At 42.1% G+C, this 22,454-nt stretch overlaps 1 protein-coding gene across 5 annotated transcripts; it reads right to left on the reverse strand.

Moving 5' to 3' along the window:
* Positions 1 to 5,478: 5,478 nt before the first annotated feature.
* Positions 5,479 to 15,292, reverse strand: LOC111841892 (transmembrane protein 39A-like). 5 transcript variants are annotated; one of them, XM_072700682.1, is made up of 10 exons: positions 15,125 to 15,291; positions 14,953 to 15,030; positions 14,159 to 14,321; positions 13,581 to 13,803; positions 13,303 to 13,386; positions 11,880 to 12,034; positions 8,064 to 8,388; positions 7,794 to 7,882; positions 6,993 to 7,113; positions 5,479 to 6,661 (listed from the first exon to the last, which is right to left on the reverse strand). In XM_072700682.1, the coding sequence occupies exons 3-10, from the start codon at positions 14,269 to 14,271 to the stop codon at positions 6,422 to 6,424; spliced, it is 1,350 nt and encodes a 449-aa protein (XP_072556783.1). In that variant the 5' UTR covers positions 14,272 to 14,321; positions 14,953 to 15,030; positions 15,125 to 15,291; the 3' UTR covers positions 5,479 to 6,421. The 5 variants fall into 5 exon arrangements, with proteins under 5 accessions (XP_072556783.1, XP_072556782.1, XP_072556781.1 ...); XM_072700681.1 differs by having other exon boundaries at positions 7,794 to 7,981; positions 14,159 to 14,316; positions 15,125 to 15,290; XM_072700680.1 differs by having other exon boundaries at positions 7,794 to 7,981; positions 15,125 to 15,290.
* Positions 15,293 to 22,454: the final 7,162 nt, after the last annotated feature.

The raw sequence follows: 22,454 nt of genomic DNA on the forward strand, positions 1-22,454 counted from the left end.
CCTTGGAAAAAAAAATAATAATGTGTATGACTCCCATGAGCTTGGAGGACCACATCCATACATCTTGGCAATGACTGAAATAACTTGTTGATGAAGTCATCTGGAATGGCAAAGAAAGCAGTTTTGCAGGACTCCCAGGGTTCGTCTAGATTCTTTGGTTTCGTCTTCCAAGCCTCCTCCTTCATCTTACCCCAGACATGCTGAATAATGTTCATGTCTGGTGACTGGGCTGGCCAATCCTGGAGCACCTTGATCCTCTTTAGTTTCAGGAACTTCAATGTGGAGGCTGAAGTATGAGAAGGAGCACCATCCTGCTGCAGAATTTGCCCTCTCTTATGGTTTGGAATGTAATGGGCAGCAAGAATATCTTGATACTTCAGGCTGTTGATGTTTCCATCTACTCTGCAGATCTCTCGAACACCCCCATGGATGTAACCCCAAAACATGATTTTTCCTCCACCAAACTTGACTGTTTTCTGGGTGAATTTTGAGTTCATGCGGGTTCCAACAGGTCTCCTGCAGTATTTGCGGCATTTGGTATGTAGTTCAATGGATGATTCGTCAGAAAAATCAACCTTCTGCCACTTTGCCTCTGTCCATCCTTGCTGCAAGCTGTGGGCCTTGGCAAATTCAACATGCTTTTTTTGTTGTGTTCTTGTTAATGCTGGTTTCTGAGCACTAATTTGGCCATGGAGACCACTGCGTGCGAGAATTCGAGAAACTGTTCTTGTAGACACAACGGTTTCTGGTGATCAGTTCTGATGTAGCTCTGCTGCAGTCGAAAAAGGGTTGGCCCTGGACTTTCGAAGCAACAAATGGTCCTCTCAAAGAGTTGTCTTACGGGGTCTGCCTGACCTGGGCTTGTCATGAACATCACCAGTTTCTTCATATCTTTTTTTAATCCTCTCCACTTGATGTTTGGATACATTAATGACGTCTGCCACCTCAGCAGCAGACTTGGTCTGTGGCTGAATCTTTCGCAAGTTGTCAGAAGTCAGGTTGCACTTTAAATGAAGGTCTGGTTTGCTGGGGATCTTTTTATACACACCTGGGATTATGTTAATTACAATATTTGTCACAGGTGAACCTCTTATCTGTGATTGTTTGAATCATTAAAGACTTTTGTCCTTGCAAAAACAGGTGTTATGGACATTAACAAGCTGTGAACATCAGGACACTTTTTGACTGTTTCATTTTGCACCCAGTTATTAATGTGAACGCCCTTGGCATTAAATTGATCCATTCATTGTAACAATTGATTGATTAGAAATAAAGTTATATGCCTTTTTAAGTTACTATATCCTTATGTGACAAGACTTTTGTCAATGACTGTATATCAAATACAATGTCAATGTAAATCAAATACAAGATTCTCATACACCGTGGTTATGATGTGTAATGATCCGTGGAAATACATGGCACTGGTTGATTTGGAAGCGGTGACAGTGACAGTCTAAAAAGGTGGCATGACATGAGGTTGCAAGTCACCGCTCAGCTCACCATACACAATAGTGGAATACCTAACCTAGTACACCGCTTCTGGACGGCTGGAAATTTGGGCTGATGAGAGCATCCAGGAACAACTGTATGCAACACACAAAAGAAGAGAGGGAGAGGGAGAGGACGCTGGCGCTGTGTGTTCGCCGCTTCTCCGCCAAAAACAGTAAAAGAGTAAGTAGTAAAAGATAGTAAAGATCGAGTTTAGTAACTTTATTTAGTAACTTTATTAGCACTTAATGCTCTAGTCCCTCGGACTTTGCCCTGAAACATCTTTATGACTTACGACTTCGGCTGCTGTAATTGGGAATTGTCGTGCCTTCGCCCTCGGCTAGCGCGATGCTAACCTACTCGGCAGCGGACCTCCTGAGCCTTAACAACAGCAACGTCGCTGTGGATCATCTGGACATCCTCACCATCAAGCGGCTGGGTCTCCTTCGCCGACGTCCGTATGTCCACAGAAGTTGCCGAAGAAAGGATTGAACGTTAAGTAGTCCAACTTTAAAATCCTCCATCGGACGGGACTCTCCATGCCGGTTATCTGGTCAGCTGAATGTTCTGGCGTACGGCGATTGCGTCATCAGAACACTGCGGCTTCTGGGATTTGTAGTCCGAATATCACTGCAGTGACTCCTGTGGCTCTTCGGATGCGGGAAGTAAAACGTGGAGTGGATTTTAATCTTCTCAGGACTTTTAAAAGGCATATGGCGGCGCCTCCTTTTAAAGTTGGACTACTTAACGTTCAATCCTTGAGTAACAAAGCATGTCTCATTCAAGAGCATGTCCAGGAAAAGGATTTGGATATAGTCTGCCTCACAGAGACCTGGCATCAGCCTAATAGTTTCTCTGTCCTCAATGAGGCCTGTCCACCTGGATATAATTACCTTCAAAGAGCACGAAGCTCGGGTCGCGGCGGTGGCTTAGCCGTCATTTTTAAAGGTCATTTGGGCCTTTGTCCTGCGCCTTTGCCTGTGCTGTCTTCCTTTGAATGCTTGGCCTTCTCTTCCAAGCCACCGCACTCAATGACAGTACTGCTTATCTACAGGCCCCCTAAATATTCCCCCTCCTTCCTCTCAGAGATATCGGAGACCTTGTCATCATTCTGCAGCACTTCATCCAATCTGCTCATACTGGGTGATCTCAATATTCATGTTGATATTCCCACAAATCATCAAACTGCTGAATTCCTCCAACTGCTGGACTACTTGGACTTGAAACAACATGTCAAATCTCCAACACACTCTAGAGGACACACCTTGGACTTAGTCATCACGAACTCTCTACCTGTGCATCATCTTTCCGTATATGACCTGGGTGTGTCAGACCACAAAGCCATTTATATGGAGTTACCCTTTCAAAGTTCTCTCATGAAGCCAAAGCGGCAGATTTCCTTTCGAAATCTAAAAGTCATTAACCCTGAACTTCTTTCAGCTGATCTTAATGACCACATTCCTGTTTCTTTACCAATCTCCACAAATTCAGTAGATTTCTACAACTCCACCCTCTCCACTATTTTGAACCGCCACGCTCCCGCTAAAACAAGGACAGTTGCCTTTTTGCGCTCAGCTCCATGGTATACACCAGAGCTAAGGAAACTAAAGGTAGCTGGTAGAGCGCTTGAGAGACGCTTCTTAGCTTCGGGTCTGCTAGTCCACAAGCTAGCTTACCAGGAACACCGCAAATCATATGCACGCGCTCTCAAAAATGCTCGATCACGTTTTTACTCATCCATAATCTCCAATAACCCGGGTAACTCTAAGACTCTTTTTTCCACCATCACCCACCTCCTCCAGCCTCGAACACCATCACTCGCCGACCCTACTAATGACCTCTGCAATAAATTCATCTCCTTCTTTCAAAATAAGATCCTAACACTCCGCTCTTCACTTGCTACTCCCCTCACTGCTCACACTACTGGTGTCAACACACTTCTAGGGAATCCTTCCCTCTTCTGGTCTTTTCCTCAGGTCTGTGTGAAGGAGGTTGAGGCCGCTGTTAGGGCTATGAAACCCTCTACATGCGCCCTTGACCCCTTCCCAACAGTCCTAGTCAAGGCAAATCTGGCCTCCCTCGGGCCCCTTATTACTACCATCGTCAACCAGTCCCTCCAGTCTGGTTATGTTCCCTCCACTCTGAAATCAGCCATAATCAAACCCCACCTTAAAAAGCCTAACCTGGACCCTCAAGACTTGGCAAATTACAGACCCATTTCCAATCTCCCTTTCCTTTCGAAAGTTCTGGAAAAAGTTGTCTCAGTGCATCTTCAAAGACATCTACACGACAACAAAATTCTGGACAAATTTCAATCTGGCTTCCGCTCGGCACACAGCACCGAAACAGCTTTGATCCGGGTCACAAATGACCTATTGATCACTGCAGACCGTGGCTCCTCCTCTCTCCTCGTCCTTCTGGATCTGTCAGCAGCCTTCGATACAGTTGACCATGACATCCTCCTCCATCGTTTACGATACCTTGCAGGGTTCACCGGCATTGCCCTGGATTGGTTTAAGTCATTCCTTACAGACAGATCTGAGTTTGTCTCCATTGGACATGCTAAATCATTGAGCCATCCTGTCACTTGTGGTGTTCCTCAGGGATCAGTATTGGGGCCCATTCTTTTTAATCTGTACATGGCTCCACTTGGGCGCATCATTACCAGTTGTGGGGTCTTATTCCACTTCTACGCCGATGACACTCAGCTCTACTTGAAGCTGGGTAGCAATGCGTCTGAGGCCCCTTTCACTTCATCAGCCCCTTCGATATCTACGCCCTTCACTCCACCCACACTCACCGCCTGTCTGGATAAGATAAAGGCATGGATGGAGCAAAATTTCCTTCATCTTAACAGCTCAAAAACTGAAGTGATTCAAATTGGCACTCCACACCATATTCAACAGCAAAAAATCGTCACTATCTCTTTCTCCGGTCAGAACACCTCTCTTTCTAAAAGTCACCAATCTTGGTATTATTTTTGACCCTCAACTTACTTTTGAAAACCATATCAAGCACATTTGCAAAATCTCCTTTTTCCATCTTAGAAATATTGCTAAACTCCGGCCTACACTATCCCTTTCTGATGCAGAAAAACTAGTGCATGCCTTTATCTCCTCCAGACTGGATTATTGTAACGCGCTTCTCATCGGGATTCCTGGCAAAAACATACAAAAACTTCAGTATGTTCAGAACTGCGCCGCCAGGGTCCTCATGAGAGTAAGGAAACATGAGCACATCACCCCCGTGCTCCGCTCCCTTCACTGGCTTCCCGTTACTGCACAGATAACCTACAAAATTTCCCTGCTTACCTTCCAATGTCTGCATGGTGATGCGCCAGCATATTTAAAAGAACTCCTCACTCCCCACTGTCACCCGCACACTCTCCGCTCCACCAATACACACCTTCTCCTCCCTCCCAGGACTCGCTCCCGTAACACTGGAGATAGGGCCTTTTCCAGTGCTGCCCCACGGCTGTGGAATGCCCTTCCTCTACATCTGAGGGCTCCACAGACTGTTACATGTTTTAAAAAAAACCTAAAAACATTTCTTTTTAACCAATGTTTTTAATGACTGCTTAACTAACTGTTTTATTCCTCTTTTATTGTTGTTTTTAATGTGACATTCTCTCACTGTCTGTATGCACTTTGAGATCTTCTATGTAAAATGTAAAGTGCATTATAAATTAAATTTATTATTATTATTATTATTCACACTATCATGTGAAAGCTACAGCCAAAGACTACAGCTCAGATGGGACAAAAAGCACAAACACCCAATGGAGTCCATCCATGGAAGATGCTCTCTCTACCACCCTGTTACAGCTACTAGTGAAAAACCAATAAAGACCAAGTGCCCTTTGGATCAAATGGGCCTTCCAAAGGATAGTTAATATTTGAGGATACCAGTGTTTTCATAAAAAACCAGTAAAAAGGCTTCATATTGTTATACTGGAGAACCTAAATTAAGACGACAACAACAAACAATTACTTATATGTATGATCCTGAAGTTTTTGGTGCTGAATTGTACTTTTATTAAAATTAACATACCTAAATTTAAATATGACATCTGTGCTTTGAAATGAGAAATGAAACAAGTACAATGATTTTGTGGCAGCTATGAGTTATAACTCAAAATCTGAATGCAAGATTTGAATGAATATTCAAATGAATGATAATTCAACTTTGGTGTGGCTCTCCTAAATGTTTGTCGACGGAAGTACACACACACACTTGATTATATTTCACGTGGCCATGACTAGGGGACTTAATTTTAGGTGTCTTTATTCTGTCACATTGCCGGTGTGTAAAACCTATCTGAGATACTGCGTGTTGAGTCACGGCGGAGGAATACAGCTATATCTTCCCTCAAAACATCTCTCTCTCTGTAGCTTGTCAGGCTGAATTCTGGGATTTTGGCAATGGGGAAATAAAACAGAGCAGCATGAGTTTACTATTGTTCAGGTTCTGAACACAGATGCTGATGGCAAGGATCCCGCCATGACTGAAGAATATAAAATGAAGACATCTATGCAAAACAGTGAGGAAGCCCAAACTTCCTCTCCAGGCTGTCTCATGCAGCATTTTCCCTGTGATAGGCTGTTTTAGTGTGACATTGCTAGCACTTTCAGCACCCAGGAAAGGTCTATACTAGAGCAGCCGGTCCACCACCACTCTCATGTACACACATCAAGAATAACATTACATGGCAGCTTTAAGCCTTCCTCTTGTCAAGAAGTGGAACTTTATACAAAATATAAAAGATCTATTTGGTTTGTTTTTGTTTTTTTTTTTAAATATAATTGTTTGTTTGTATATACATATATAAAACAAACATTGCATGAAAAATATAACCGTATCAAAATAACATTCTGAGTTTACTGACGGTCACCAGTTCTGAGTCCTAGGGGGGAGGCTCCACACTTGCTCTGCCTCACTGGGACTTGAGGCCCAGGCTGCTGCTGCTCAGGGGATAGGAGTATGCCTTGCCCAGCACGATGCGATCTCTCAGCAGCTTGAACAACACATAATAACTGCAGAATAGGACAAGCCCCAGAGACAGGGTGTGGTTCCAGCGGTCAGACCGCAACAGTGAGTATAGCTGGTATAGAACCACACTGCACTCAATCCCAATCAGCAGGTTCAAGATGCGCAGTGGCTTGTGGAACAAAAACTATGAGAAAGAGAAGGAGAGAAGGAAAATGTCAAGGCAAAAGCTTCAGACAAAACCTTCCTGTTCTTTCCTATGATTATGAATGCACATTACTGAATAACTACTTTTTAAGTGACTTCATAGGACATACTACACATATTTATCTACATATTATAAAGATGTCACAATCTCTCTGCTTAATGCAATGACAATTGATAAAGATGTGGCACTTTTGTCTGTGATCACCAGATATCTTCAAGATTTACTACACCTAGTGGAATCATTTAACCCAAAAATATCCCCATAAAATTAGGAAAATGGCTTCAGAATCCTCATACATATAAAGACTCACATAAAAGCGGGCATGGGAGACATCAGAGGGCAGTGCCACATTGTATGGTCCGACAGCCTTGTAGAGGCAGCGGCTGTGTCTCACCAGCACCCCCTGGGGCCAGATGGTACTGTCCGACCAACTGCGAGAGCAGAGACAGACAGACACACCCAGTCATACATCACCATGAAGGTTACCAGTCTTATTTGTACAATATAAGTGAAAACTTGTTATGTTAAGTCTCCCTCATCATTTAAATAATACCAAATAAAATCACTGTGAGAGAACAAGCCTAACAGTCTGGATTCTTATTCTAGGAAGGATCAAAAGAAGAGGCTGGTGAGTCAAAGGCCTCCTGAAGCACAGGGATTCATGAAACATTCTGAAAATTGTCTGGGAGATACTGAGCAATAACAGTGGACCATGCCATCTCATCAGCTTAGGCAATAATGTTCCTGTCCTGATCTGTCCATAAAGCTCTGCTGCATCAAATCTCCAGCCACCACAATGTTTGTGCAGGAGGAGCTGCTGAATTTTGTTTCAGTGAAATGCATGAGCAACACAATATTATTGCACCATTAATGAAAGTCTCAGAAGTTGGCTGATGTTGGTGGAGGCCAGGCTCTGTGTATGGCACCAAATCTTGTAAATAACTGTTGAATAAAAGCAGCAAACAATATAGGGACCTACTACACACAGGACACAATAAATAAGATGCTCTCCAAGGTAATCTTCACAGTAAAGACACAGATTACAAAGGTACATCTGGTTGGACTATGAGCAAGCTGAAAGAGCATGTCTTGGTGTTCGGAATATACTCACAGATGCTGTGGGGCATTGCCATAAGAACCATGCTCCAGCCTCTGCCACTTGCCCAGGTGAGCGGCTGAGCGGTGCAGCAGGTCGCAGTACTGGGGAGGCAGCAGCTGACTCATGAGCATCACAAATGCGTTGGTCCATACCATGATGAGATGCTCACATGACCAGCGCATGTCGTAATACTGCGTGCTCTAGAAGACAGCACTACCATTATTACTATGGCTGTTGCCACCTTCGTCAAAACAACCATGATCAGCACAGCCTCGAACTTACCTGAACAAAGCAGAGAGGCAAGAAGGCCACGTAGTAGGCGCTGAACAATGAGTTAAAAAGCACTTCCTTGATGCGGCGGTTGAAGTCAGCCTTCAGCCCTTCCACCTCAGTCCGGATGAGCTCAGGTGACAGCAGACAGGTATGGGTGGGGACAGGGGCAGAGCTAGACAGCTGCTCCCGCAGGTTCTCCCGCAGCAGGGCCAGGAAGTCCCTGGGACGAAGAGTTTGCCCATCTGGATCCTGTTCCAGGCATCCACAATCAGCTGCTGGGGCCTGAGCACGAGCCTCCTGGTGGAAACAGCACAGCGGCACGTACACGCCGAACCTGGGGAGCAGTGTTACAGAGATATCACCCAAGATACCATAAAGCAGCGACAGATACATAAGAACATAAGAACTATACTATGTTCTAAACGAGAGGAGGCCATTCGGCCCATCGAGCTCGCTTGGGGAGAACTTAACTAATAGCTCAGAGTTGTTAAAATCTTATCTAGCTCTGATTTAAAGGAACCCAAGGATTCAGCTTGCACTACGTTATCAGGAAGACTATTCCATACTCTGACTACATGCTGTGTGAAGAAGTCCAGTTTGAAATGTTCTCCCGCTAATTTCCACCTATGGCCACGAGTTCTTGTATTTGAACTAATGCTGAAGTAACTATTTGGTTGAACAGCATCCAAACCTGTTAGAATCTTATAGACCTGGATCATGTCCCCCCCTCAGTCTCCTTTGCTTGAGGCTGAACAGATTAGCTCAACTAACATTTCCTCGTATGACATTCCTCTAAGACCAGGAATCATTCTTGTGGCCCTACGCTGCACCTTTTCTAAGGCCGCAATGTCCTTTTTAAGATATGGTGACCAAACCTGCACACAATATTCTAGGTGAGGTCTCACCAAGGAATTGTATAACCTTAGCATTACCTCCCTTGACTTAAACTCCACACACCTGGAGATATACCCCAACATCCTATTGGCCTTTTTTATTGCTTCCCCGCACTGGCGAGAATGAGACATGGAAGCATCAACATACACATCAAGGTCTTTCTCATAATCAGCTACCTTTATTTCAGTAGGTCCCATAAAAAACCTGTACTTTATATTTCTGCTCCCTACATGGAGTACCTTACATTTGTCTATGTTAAATTTCATCTGCCAGGTGTCAGCCCAGTCACTAATTAAATCAAGATCCCGCTGTAGCTGCTGAGCTGCTAGTTCAGTATCTGCTACACCACCCACCTTGGTGTCATAAGAACATAAGAAATTTACAAACGAGAGGAGGCCATTCGGCCCATCAAGCTCGTTTGGGGAGAACTGAACTCAGAGTTGTTAAAATCTTATCTAGCTCTGATTTAAAGGAACCCATGGTTTTAGCTTCCGCTACACTAGCAGGAAGACTATTCCATACTACACACAACACTACACAACTACACACTGTGTAAAGAAGTGCTTCCTCAAATTTGTTTTAAAATGTTCTCCTGCTAATTTCCACTTATGGCCACGAGTTCTAGTATTTAGACTAATATTGAAATAGTCATTTGGCTGAACAGCATCCAGACCCGTTAGAATCTTATAGACCTGAATCATATCCCCCCTTAGTCTCCTTTGCTCAAGGCTAAACAGATTCAGTTCCGCTAACCTCTCCTCATAAGACATTCCTCTAAGACCAGGAATCATTCTCGTAGCTCTTCGTTGCACCTTTTCTAAGGCAGCAATGTCCTTCTTGAGGTATGGTGACCAAACCTGCACAGTATTCTAGGTGGGGTCTTACCAAGGAATTATATAAGTGTAACATCACCTCCCTTGACTTAAACTCCACACACCTAGAGATATAACCCAACATTCTGTTCGCCTTTTTTATTGCTTCCCCACACTGGCGAGAGTGGGACATGGAAGCAGCAACATACATACCGAGATCTTTCTCGTAATCAGCTACCTTAATTTCAGTGGAACCCAAAAAATATCTGTACTTTATATTTCTGCTCCCTGCATGGATTACCTTACATTTATCTGTGTTAAATTTCATCTGACAAGTATCAGCCCATTCGCTAATTAAATCCAGATCCCGTTGAAGCCTCTCTGCTACTAGATCAGTATCTGCTACACCGCCCAAAGTCATCTGCAAATTTCACCAGTTTACTGTATATATTGGTGTCTATATCATTTATGTAAATTAGTAACAATAGTGGTCCTAAAATTTAACCCTGCGGTACCCCACTATGAACGCAGGCCCACTGTGACATTGGACATACAGAGCTAAACACTGCAGCACATTCCCTTTGCAACAGATATATTTAATTCAGAATTAAAATCTCAAAAGTGAAAGTGTGCGAGAAAGCTTAGATACAGATATCTGCAAAAACAGCCAAGTATGTAAGCCATGTATAGCTGCAAATCGGAAAGTATAAGACTGTGACACCTGCATTTAGAAATGTAAATATAAATGTGACAGAGCTGCTCGATTATGGCAAAAATCATAATCACAATTATGTTGGCTAACATGGGGATCACGATTATTTCCCACAATTATTCTTGACAGCAGAAACATTATATTTATTGCATCCTAATAATGTAACATATACTTACATTGAAATTGAACTGAAACAAAAATACAAATTTTAATAACACACGAACTTGTACAAATATATTTATTTAATGAATAAACTATAAATTATACTGAGATGAACTGTTCTCTGAGGTTCAAAAACACTAAACTTGATTTTTTTCCAGCTATACATATTAGAGTCCACTGCTTAGTCCACTGATATAAAAAGTGCAACTTAAGATTTTTAGCAAGAAAAACTAGTCTGTTTACATGATCTGGCTTCAGTCATGCACGATGGCAGGAGACGTTATTTCCAACTGTGCTGAAGACCCTCGTTTGCTAAATAATATGTGATGGCAACTGTTATCTTGGTGTTACTGAGAACTTGACAGATACACAGTTGCATTATACAGGGTTCCCCCAATTCTGGCAGAATAAATTTCCATGACTTTTCCAGTACCATAAGAAAAATTTCCAAAACCCATAAGTTTGTAAAACTAAAGTAGATAGAACAGTATTTGTATAAGGTAGTTAATTATTGACTTCCGCTCGTAAATTTTTGTTGCAGATAGAAGCGGGAAACAAAAATGAACAAGGCTAGTTTCCAAAACTTTTCCTCTCTATCCAAGAATTCCAAAACTTAACCAGGGCCTGGAAAAATTATTTCAAAATTACAAAACGTTTTCAGGTTTTCCATGACCGTAGGTACCCTGATTATAGAGGGTGTCTAACAGATAACTGCATTGCAGTACGAGTTGATGAGTTTCCCTTTATGATTATGCTTTAAGAAGTTAAATAAATTGGTTGTGTTGCCTTGTGGTGCAGACACAGCTTTCAAACATATTCTGCAAATTATTTGTTATTCTTGGTCTGATTCGTTGAAACCAAAATGATTCCAAATAACTGATGCATGTTTACTTTTTGTTGACCAAAGGTCCCGTCCGGCTATTTCGACTTGTGAATGCATTTTCATTGTTGTGCTGTAGGGAATACACTAAAAGTGCTCAGGGAGGGGCAAAGCGCACCACTAAAAAATTAGTGCACTGATCTAGTTATTGCGCAAGATACAGTAGGGAATCATTTCAACATGATACAAACAAATATAATTTCTCGATAATTTTTTCATAATTGTGGGAAGCCATAATTGTAATCGTGATTCAAATTCAATTAATTGCACAGCTCTAATATGACATTCATATGCAGATGATAAAGTACATGTATGAGAATTCCTTGCTGTGGCAAAGCTGTACCGAGCACAGAGGAGGGACTCACGGGTAGCCCAAGAACAACAAGTTCAGCACTGAGTGTTTGCTGAAGAGGTTCACGAGAGTCCAGCACAGAAGCCAGCCGCAGAATGTAAGCAGGGTCAGCCGGGCGGCGATCAGAATCATGTACTGGAGCAGGGAGCTGGAGCTTGTGTGGAACGCCTGTCAGAACAGTGAAGTGCCCACATAAATTCATGCACTACTCCAGTTGTTCAAACAATTTAATCCAGATCAAAGTCATTTGGATTTTGAAATCCCTTGTTTTGTTATCCAGGATTTGGTAATCCATTTTACTTTTATGCCAGTTTTTCAAAGCAACACTGGATTGGATCACTGTTATCCAAATGTAGAATTTTCAGGATTACCAAATCCGGTTTACTAGTGCATTAAATGGAACCAACAGTGTAGCCTACTGGCTATGTCAAGAACAACAGGTACACCTAAAATACCAGTGGCCACAAATAGCCATTGTGTTTTAATTTGAACAAACAGAAAACACCACATTAAACCAGAGCAACCTCCAATGTTCCATCAAAATGAGGGACAGACTGGACATGTAGTCAGGGATGCAATTGTAAGACATTACTTCTGACTGGTGAATTGAATAATAGTAATTATTGTCATTTTCATTAAAATGGACAGTAGAGCTTTTTATTTTGAGGTTTGAGATTTTGAGTACAGATATCTCATGGGAATTTTTTTCCCTTGACTATACCGAAAGGCTTCATGTTTTATTTCCTACTTTATTTATTTTCACTGCCACTGTCCTAGTTCATCAATTGTACAAAATATAAATAAATGTATATATCATCAGAAAACTGCATTTTTGTTCAATTTTCAAGTTTTATTTAATTTTGTGCCAGAAATACACCCTTGAATCCACCCTTGTGTTGGGATCAGGATTATCCTGATTTTTTTGGATCAAATGTATCCCAATTCAAACACAAACTTTTGAACACCACAAATTGATGGTTTTATCCAGATTAAAACTGAGATTGGATTAGGTGATTTGATCTGATTTCAGAATCCATCTTTTCCCTTTGAAACAAACCATTTTCGAGATTCAATCCGTTATCTGAAATCCCACTGGATTACTTTTGAACAACTGGGCCCAGAAGACACCCATCTATGCAAACCAAAGGACCAAAACAAGAACATAAAAAATTTACAAACGAGAGGGGGCCATTCAGCCCATCAAGCTCATTTGGGGAGAACTTAACTAATAGCTCAGATTCGTTAAAATCTTATCTAGCTCTGATTTAAAGGAACCCAGGGTTTTAGCTTCCGCTACACTAGAAATAGAAACATTTAAAAACTCAAGACAGATGCAGAATAACAGGCTATAAAAGAGGGGGACAGTTAGACTGGGTTGGAAAGGGTAAAAGGAATAGGAGGAAATCTGGGTAGAAATTGCAAGTCAGTCACTGTACCTCTGAAATAATAGTCCACACAAGCCTCCTGGCCAGCATAACAGTAATGAAGATCACCAGGTGGTAGTCTATTAGATGAAAGTTCTGCAGACAGAAAAGAAGAGAATTATGAAAGCAAAATATCTATTTATGCGTTTCATGTGTATGTGTTCTGGAAACATCTAGACAGACAACTAGAGTGCACGCCCTCACCAGTGAGGACAAGAGAGCACAGACAGCAAAATCTGTTTGTGTGTGACAGAGGATGATATAGAGAGAGAGAGAGAGAGCACTCTCACCAGTGAGGTAGAGGCACCAGAATGGCTATAAGGATACCACCAGACAGTTTTGTAGATATTAATGTACTGCACAAACAGCACCACCAGCAGGTACAAAAAGAGCATAAACTCAAAGAGCACACTGCTGTCGATGGGAAGTTCAGGAATGCGTGCATGGCGAACGGGTTCTGGGCTGATCAGCGCAGTGAGTGGTGGAGCAGAGAGACCCACAGATGTGCTGCTCCTGCAGGGGCAACACAGACATTGGAATTCACTCAGGGAATCACCATGGAAAAGCAGGTCTGACAAAACCTGGAACCACTTGCTATAACCTATTGAGATCCTGAGAAAAAACTTTTATATTGATTAAAATTTTAATTTGACCGGAAAAGAAAACTGGCAAGGTCACACCCCCATACATGTGATGTCATCTACCTTTCCACTTTAAGGACAGGACTTAAAAGGCTAGCATGTACAATTTAAGAGATATGAACATAAACATAATGGACAAAATGAAGTGCTGGGTCTCAGGAGGATATAGGGATCTACAGACAGTGCCCTCCCTATACAAGGATGTGGTAGTGGTGGTTGGGGCTCACCTGTTCCTGAGCCCCGCACCGTTGCTGCAGCTGCTCCCCACCAGAGTCTGTGGTGAGGGCAGGGCCGAGCGGCTCAGCTGCTGTCTACTCGGACCCCTGCGACCGCCGGGCATGTCCAGTGACCCCAGCTGCTCCCCGTGGCAACCTCAGGGCTGCTGCTGCACTGCAACATAACAGCAGCATTACAGCCACTCCGTAACATCACAAACAAAAATCTTACTGCACAACACTATAATCACACCTTACCAAGACCATGACACAGTACTGGCAGAAAACCAACAACAGGCCTCAAGCACCATGATACAACAGAAAAAGTGGCAGTAAACAAATATACACTTCACTTATACCAAGTGCTCAATTTATGTGCCATTAGTATAGGATAGACATGTTTCCATACCTGTATCTCTTCCGCACACACACCCTTACACAATTACAGACTGGCCAGTGTAGCAATTCCTCAGAAGAATTGTTCATTAATATGTCTAGATATATTTATTAAAAGATACACACGATTGCCAATAAGTTCTGACATCTACGAGTCAAAGCAGTCTTACCCAAGGGTATCCATATGTTCTGCTCCTAACCTTATACTGTCAAGAACAGTTTTTCGTTCTAAGTGAATTTGGACTAAACTACATTGAAATAGGGCTGCTCAATCGAAAGAAATGCCACAAAACATAACTTCAACTACTTGTCATCTATTACTATAAAATTTACACAAAAAGAAGAACGATTATGAAAATCAAAATCACACTGCAGTTCGAAGTATTAATTAAGGCGAAGCTATCACTTACACATGAACGGAGAGCGGCTGGTGTAGACGCGGAGACATCAGTCGGTCGTGGGGTCGAGGCCCGCCCGAATCGTCCAACCTGAAAGAAACATCAGTTTAGGTACGCGCTCGGAGCTTGATTTGTATTTCGCGAAATGATTGCACATAAGATACGTGTGCTTTTTGGTACTTGCGTTGATAAGGTGAGAATGGCGTATCCTCTCTCTGAATCTATTAATCAGGTAAAGGATAGAAAAAACGTGTAAACCGAATGTGCTAAAAGAGCAAGCTTGTCGCTTCCACAGTGTAACCGACGTGGCATAGCTGAACCCCTTAGATATGTACGTCATAGGCCCGCGACGATCTTTTGAAATGCGCAAGCCCAGTAGGAAACATATCATGTATTCCACACTTCCGGAACGTAATTGTGTTACGTCACTTGAAGCTGATATGGCATATATATAGGCATCACGTTCCTCTGTTGAATGTTTCATTACAGGTCTATAGGCGAATAAGGTTGATCGGATTATTATATATGGTATTATGGTGCAGACATAGTGTTGGTAATAGCCAGTGCTCTCATGTGTCACGCACTTTTTCACCAACTTTATTTAATATATGTACAATCAAACAGGGGCAAATTACTACGTTAAGTAGCCTACAAAATGCCATAATTATCCAGGTTGAACAAACTTTTTGTTCTCCCCTACTGTTTACGGTTATGATATGGTATTCTCTAAATCGAACACGTGGAATTACATTTATAACTATTAATACATTTAAGAAAATAAACATTTTAAATATTTATGAAATAGAATTAAGCCGCCATGTTGAAATGACGTCATAAGGGAAACAAAATTCTGTCCGACATCAACGTTGAACGAAGGCAATTTGGCTCCACTTGTTTTTGCTTTCATTTTAGTGGAATATATATATATATATATATATATATATATATATATATATATATATATATATATATATTTCTAAATAAACATGTCTGAAAAACCAAGAAACAAAAACAAAAAAACCCCGAAAATAAATAAATAAAAATAAAATAAAGGCATCAAATTAAATCAAAATTGCAAAGCAGTGTGAATAATTTCAGATTCACGTTCAACTAACATCAGTGATTGCAAAATAGTTTAAGATCATTTAACCAGTAATTAAAATAAGGTTTAGTTTTAAAAAATATGTATTTGTGGATAAGGAATCCATCCATCCGTCCATTTTTTCCAACCCACTTTCCAACCTTTTGGGTCGCGGCGGTTCCGGTGCCTATCCCAGAAGCTACGGGCACGAACCCAGGGAACAACCCAGGACAGGGGGCCAGCCCATCGCTGTGGATAAAGAATCTTCCAAGTAAAGTTAAGTTGTTAATTGAGAATCCAATTTTCTTATCCAATAAACAATTTCCAAATTTAATTTTCCTTAACCTCATTTGGGGCAAGTCTGCATCCAGCTCCACATGTCATTTCACAACACTTGTACTGTTTCACACTGGGAAAAAAAAGATTTTCCAATTCACTATCACAGAAGGTACAACCATTAACATCAAATTTAAATCTGTCTAATAAAGTCATTAGTTGAGAATTTTCAAATTTAGTTCTTTTACCTTAGGAGGAATAGGGTAAGAAATATACATTTTCCTAATTATAGTTTTCTGATTCAAATCAAAATCTTTAAGTATATATAGTCTCTTTTGAGTTGATTGGGAAAAAATATTTTATTAACAAAGTTCTAATCAATTTGTTGAAAACTATCCTGTGTTCAATGTGGAGCTGTCTACAGATTATCCATGTATAATGATTTCCTATTAATAAAAATGATGTGGTGTGAAATTGTGCTTATACACTCACCTAAATGATTATTAGGAACACCTGTTCAATTTCTCATTAATGCAATTATCTAATCAACCAATCACATGGCAGTTGCTTCAATGCATTTAGGGGTGTGGTCCTGGTCAAGACAATCTCCTGAACTCCAAACTGAATGTCAGAATGGGAAAGAAAGGTGATTTAAGCAATATTGAGTGTGGCATGGTTGTTGGTGCCAGATGGGCCGGTCTGAGTATTTCACAATCTGCTCAGTTACTGGGATTTTCACGCACAACCATTTCTAGGGTTTACAGAGAATGGTGTGCAAAGGGAAAAACATCCAGTATGCGGCAGTCCTGTGGGTGAAAATGCCTTGTTGATGCTAGAGGTCAGAGGAGAATGGGCCGACTGATTCAAGCTGATAGAAGAGCAACTTTGACTGAAATAACCACTCGTTACAACCGAGGTATGCAGCAAAGCATTTGTGAAGCCACAACATGCTCAACCTTGAGGCGGATGGGCTACAACAGCAGAAGTTCCCCACCGGGTACCACTCATCTCCACTACAAATAGGAAAAACAGGCTACAATTTGCACCAGCTCACCAAAATTGGACAGTTGAAGACTGGAAAAATGTTGCCTGGTCTGATGCGTCTCGATTTCTGTTGAGACATTCAAATGGTAGAGTCAGAATTTGGTGTAAACAGAATGAGAACATGGATCCATCATGCCTTGTTACCATTGTGCAGGCTGGTGGCGGTGGTGTAATGGTGTGGGGGATGTTTTTTTGGCACACTTTAGGCCCCTTAGTGCCAATTGGGCATCGTTTAAATGCCACGGCCTACCTGAGCATTGTTTCTGACCATGTCCATCCCTTTATGACCACCATGTACCCATCCTCTGATGGCTACTTCCAGCAGGATAATGCACCATGTCACAAAGCTCGAATCATTTCAAATTGTTTTCTTGAACATGACAATGAGTTCACTGTACTAAAATGGCCCCCACAGTCACCAGATCTCAACCCAATAGAGCATCTTTGGGATGTGGTGGAACAGGCTTCGTGCCCTGGATGTGCATCCCACAAATCTCCATCAACTGCAAGATGCTATCCTATCAATATGGGCCAACATTTCTAAAGAATGCTTTCAGCACCTTGTTGAATCAATGCCACGTAGAATTAAGGCAGTTCTGAAGGCGAAAGGGGGTCAAACACCTTATTAGTATGGTGTTCCTAATAATCCTTTAGGTGAGGGTATAGTACGTAGTTTCCAAAAAAGAAGAACTTGTTGATGAAAATCAGAAAGTTTGATGTGTAGTCTGTTACAGTCAAAATCACAATGTAATAAAAAGTCAATTCCTCCAAAATTTTGAAATATAAAATTATGGATAATTATGGAGCCCCTAAGGTGGCAAAGGAGCAGAAAAAAAAAACGGCAGAAGGAAAAAAAAAAGAGTCATGTTTTGCGTTATAACCCAAAACCTTTGCGATATAACCCAAAAGCTTTGCGTTATAGCCCAAAACTTTTACATTATAACCCAAAAACTTTGCGTTATAACCCAAAACTTTTGCGTTATAACCCAAAACCTTTGCGATATAATCCAAAACTGTTGCGATATAACTCAAAACTTTTGCGATATAACCCAAAACTGTTGTGACTTTGAACCGGAAATATGAGTAACCAGTCAGTGTAGTGCAGTCAGGAACATAATTTATAGGAAAACATGGAGCGTTTGATCGAATTTTACTTTGAACTTGGTATACAATATAAGGACATTCAGTTTGTTCTTGGATCTAGGCATGATATTCACATAAGTTTGAGGCAGATTAAGAGGATTTTATGTGAAAGGGGATTATTCCGACGGAAAAACTACTCCGACTTGGGTGATGTAGTTAACTTCATTCGCGAGCAGCTTTTACACTCGGGACAGCTTCATGGCTGTCGCTGGATGTCTGCAAAATGCAGAATAAATGGACTTCATGTATAACAAAAGACGATGTGCGTTTGATTTTAAAAGAGCATGATCCAGCAGGAGTGGAAACGAGACGATCGAGACGTCTCAGGAGACGCAACTACTTCTCCAAGGAGCCCAACTTCATCTGGCATGTAGATTCCTATGACAAACTTAAAACATTTGGTGTGTGCATTAATGGGTGCATTGACGGATTCTCCAGAAAGATGATCTGGCTTAATGCATACACAAACAGCAGTGATCCAAAATTGATTGGATAGCACCGCTAAATAGACATCTAAATAGACCCTTATGATGCCATAAACCTATATCTTCAACTGAGAGAAAAAATTATTGCAGTTTTGTAAGCCTTCTGGGTACATAGTTTAAACATACAGTTCTAATACTTTTGCTCACTTGAACAACGGAATGGTTTGATGTGAAATATGTTAAGTTTTTCTAGATGTAAAAACCATTGAATAAAATTTGCAATTCTGATCTCACTTCCCATAGCATATTTTGATCTTACACACAAATGTCTTATGTGCACAGCAAAAAAAAAATCTATTATTTGGCCTTGCTGTTCCGATACTTTTGGTCTGTTAGTATTGCAGGAAACTTTTAAATAACATCAATAAGGGAGTATCAAACTGAGTGGAAATCAAGAATCATAAATTCTTTACTACCAATAAAAGTAATTGAAATTTAATCTGTATCAATTGAAAAGTAATTGCAGGGGTTTATCTTGAATGCTTTATATGGTGGTCATGTCATATTACAGGAAATCAGTGAAATGTTTTCTTATTTAACATGGACTGGAAGCACTACACTGCCAGGTCACTGAGGTCACAACAGAAAACCAAATTGCTGTCAGTTTGTGAACTGAGTATACTGAGATCTTAATGATCTCTAGAATAAGTATAAAAGGTATAAACAGATGAGGCTGCATGAAGCATTCTTGTGTTGTTTGTTCAAAGCACTGCCAGATACATCCTAAGTCATTATCTAACTAATAGAACAAGAAAATTCAGTGCACATTGTGTGTAGAGAGATAAGACACATAAAACAGTGCTTGTCTCTCACGACAGACATTACAAACTGTGACAACATAGTTGTAAGAATTTGTTATCCATTGTTACGTGCCGCTGTTTTTACTCCGCCTCCACATCCGAACTCCGCCCACGACCACGACCTGGCCTGGCTCCACCCCTACCTCCGGACCCCGCCTTCGTTTCCGGCCCAGCCCGACCTCGTCACGTCCGTCCGGAGAGGGATAAAAGCCGGACAGAGAGACACTTCGAGAGCTTAGCTCATTGCTTGATTATTTGTTGGATTGCTTTATTTGGTTTGATTATTTGTGTATGACTTTTGATTTCCTTGACTACCGATTCTTTGCCTTACCCCTTTCTGTACTTTCGCCCGGTCTGCTTGATTTTCTGGTTATCGATCTTTTGCTTGCTTTTGGTTTACGTCTTCGCGCGCCCCTCTAACTTTGACGCTTTACTGTGTGTATGTTTTGTGTGATTGTTTGGTGCTTAGGGAGTGATTGCCGGTTTTGTTTGGAAGTTTTTGTGACTGTTTTTGGATAGGGAGTTAGGAGTATCACTTGTTGTTTGGTTTTACACTTAGTTAAGCTAGAATTGGGTTGTGTTGGACAAGTGGGTTTTTGTTTCTTATTTTGGCGATAATCACTCCTGAGTCTTTCTGCACTAAACCATTTGTTCTGTGTCTGTCTTGCGTGAATAAAATATAAAAAAAACTATAAAAATATCCCCTTTGTCCACGTGTGTTCCCTTGTACACCACACTCTGTGTTCCCCTCGTTCCCCTTTCCCCATTCCCTTCCTCTGTTACACCCTAACCCCTAGACGGGGTCGTAACAGAATTGGGGGCTCGTCCGGGATATTCCTGTCTGGGATATCTTCGTTCCTCTGTGTTGTCCTTCTGTGTACTTTCGGTTTTGCTTGGCGGATTGATTGTAGTGGGGATAGTTGGTGTACTTGGGATTGCAGTATGGCTACCTTTGACCTGCTCGAGTTTACCCTGAACCCCACGCAGGAACACTTTGAATCTTGCAGGAAAGCTGACCTAGTAGCCATTGCGGGGTTTTTCAACGTTAGGATTCCGATCTGTGCGTCGAAGCAGGAAATTAAGCGGGTCCTGCACGACGAATTAGTCATGCAAGGTATTCTGCCCGAGCCAGGTGAACTTTCGGGTGTTGCACCTTGCCCACACCGGTCTCCTGCGTCGGCGGAAGCAGAAGGCTCGGTGCCAGGGGTTCGCATGGATCCCGGAAGTCCCGGCTCGTCTAAGGAGGAGATTCTCCTCACAATTCGACTCCGAGAAACCGAACTGGAGATTAAGAAACAGGACTGCCAAGCCCAAATCTTACGCATTAGGGCTTTGGAGTTGGAGGCAGAACGGGATGCTAACATGCAAAGGGCGAGGGCAGGTCCAAAACCGCCTGTTCCTCACCCTCGTAAGGTAAGCTCGCCCCTTGATGCCGACCGCTCCACCGCTCGTGCCGGTGTAGGTTCACTGGACGAGAGTGTGCGTCCTAATGCTCCATCTCCCCCGGTTCCTACTCGATCCCCTGAAAGGGAAACTACTGGCTTTGATGTAAGCCGACACATTGGACTTGTGCCCATTTTTAGGGAAAATGAGGTAGACGCTTACTTCCCCATCTTCGAACGCATTGCGACCACCTTGAATTGGCCCCGGCATCTTTGGTCCTTACTGCTGCAATGCAAACTCGTGGGGAAGGCTCAAGAGGTCTGTTCAGCCCTTGGTCTGGAGCAAAGTCTCGACTATGACATTGTGAAGGCTACAGTGTTGAGAGCATACGAACTAGTGCCTGAAGCCTATCGGCAGAATTTCAGAAAACTATGTAAATCCGCTACGCAAACCCACGGGGAATTCGCTCGAGAAAAGGCAACACTGCTAGATAAATGGTGTACTGCCAGCGGTGTGACTGACTTTAGTCAGCTTAAGGAACTTATGTTATTGGAAGAGTTCAAGAATTGTGTACCCGATCGTGTAGTCGTTTACTTAAACGAACAGAAAGTTACGACTCTTGTTGAAGCTGCCACCTTGGCAGATGAGTTTGTACTGACGCACCGTACTGTGTTTGCCCCTACCCCTTTGCCACGCAAACTGAATGCTAGACCAGTATCGGAAAAGGCTACTCCTGCGACCTCGACTACGGAAACTCGTGCTTGTTACTATTGTCATGAGATTGGTCACCTTATTTCAGTTTGTCCTGCGTTACAACGCAAGAACGCTCGGCTAAATGTGAAAAAGGTTCTTGCAACTGATTGTGTTCCCGTTTCTGATGTTCCGATGTCACCTAACTCTGTTGAACCCTCCTTCCAGCCGTTTGTATTCCCTGGTTTTATTTCTCTGTTGAACTCTGATGTTAAGTGTCCTATTATGATCCTACGGGACACTGGTGCTGCTCAGTCCTTCATTTTGGAATCTGTGTTGCCCTTTGATAACTCGTCTTATGCCGGTTCTGATGTGTTGGTTCAAGGTATTGAACTAGGAACCATGAGAGTGCCTCTCCACCAGGTTTGCTTAGAGACCAATGATTTTTCGGGTGTTGTGAAAGTTGCTGTTCGACCTCGACTTCCTGTTTCGGGTGTATCTTTTATTTTGGGGAATGACATTGCGGGAGGTAAGGTAGTTCCTCTACCTGAGGTAGCGTCAGAACCAGAGAGTGGCTCTGACAACTTAGAATTTGATTTCCCTGGTGCTTTT

Source organism: Paramormyrops kingsleyae, chromosome 16, assembly GCF_048594095.1.
Source record: "Paramormyrops kingsleyae isolate MSU_618 chromosome 16, PKINGS_0.4, whole genome shotgun sequence".
NCBI classification, from domain to species: Eukaryota; Metazoa; Chordata; class Actinopteri; order Osteoglossiformes; family Mormyridae; genus Paramormyrops; species Paramormyrops kingsleyae.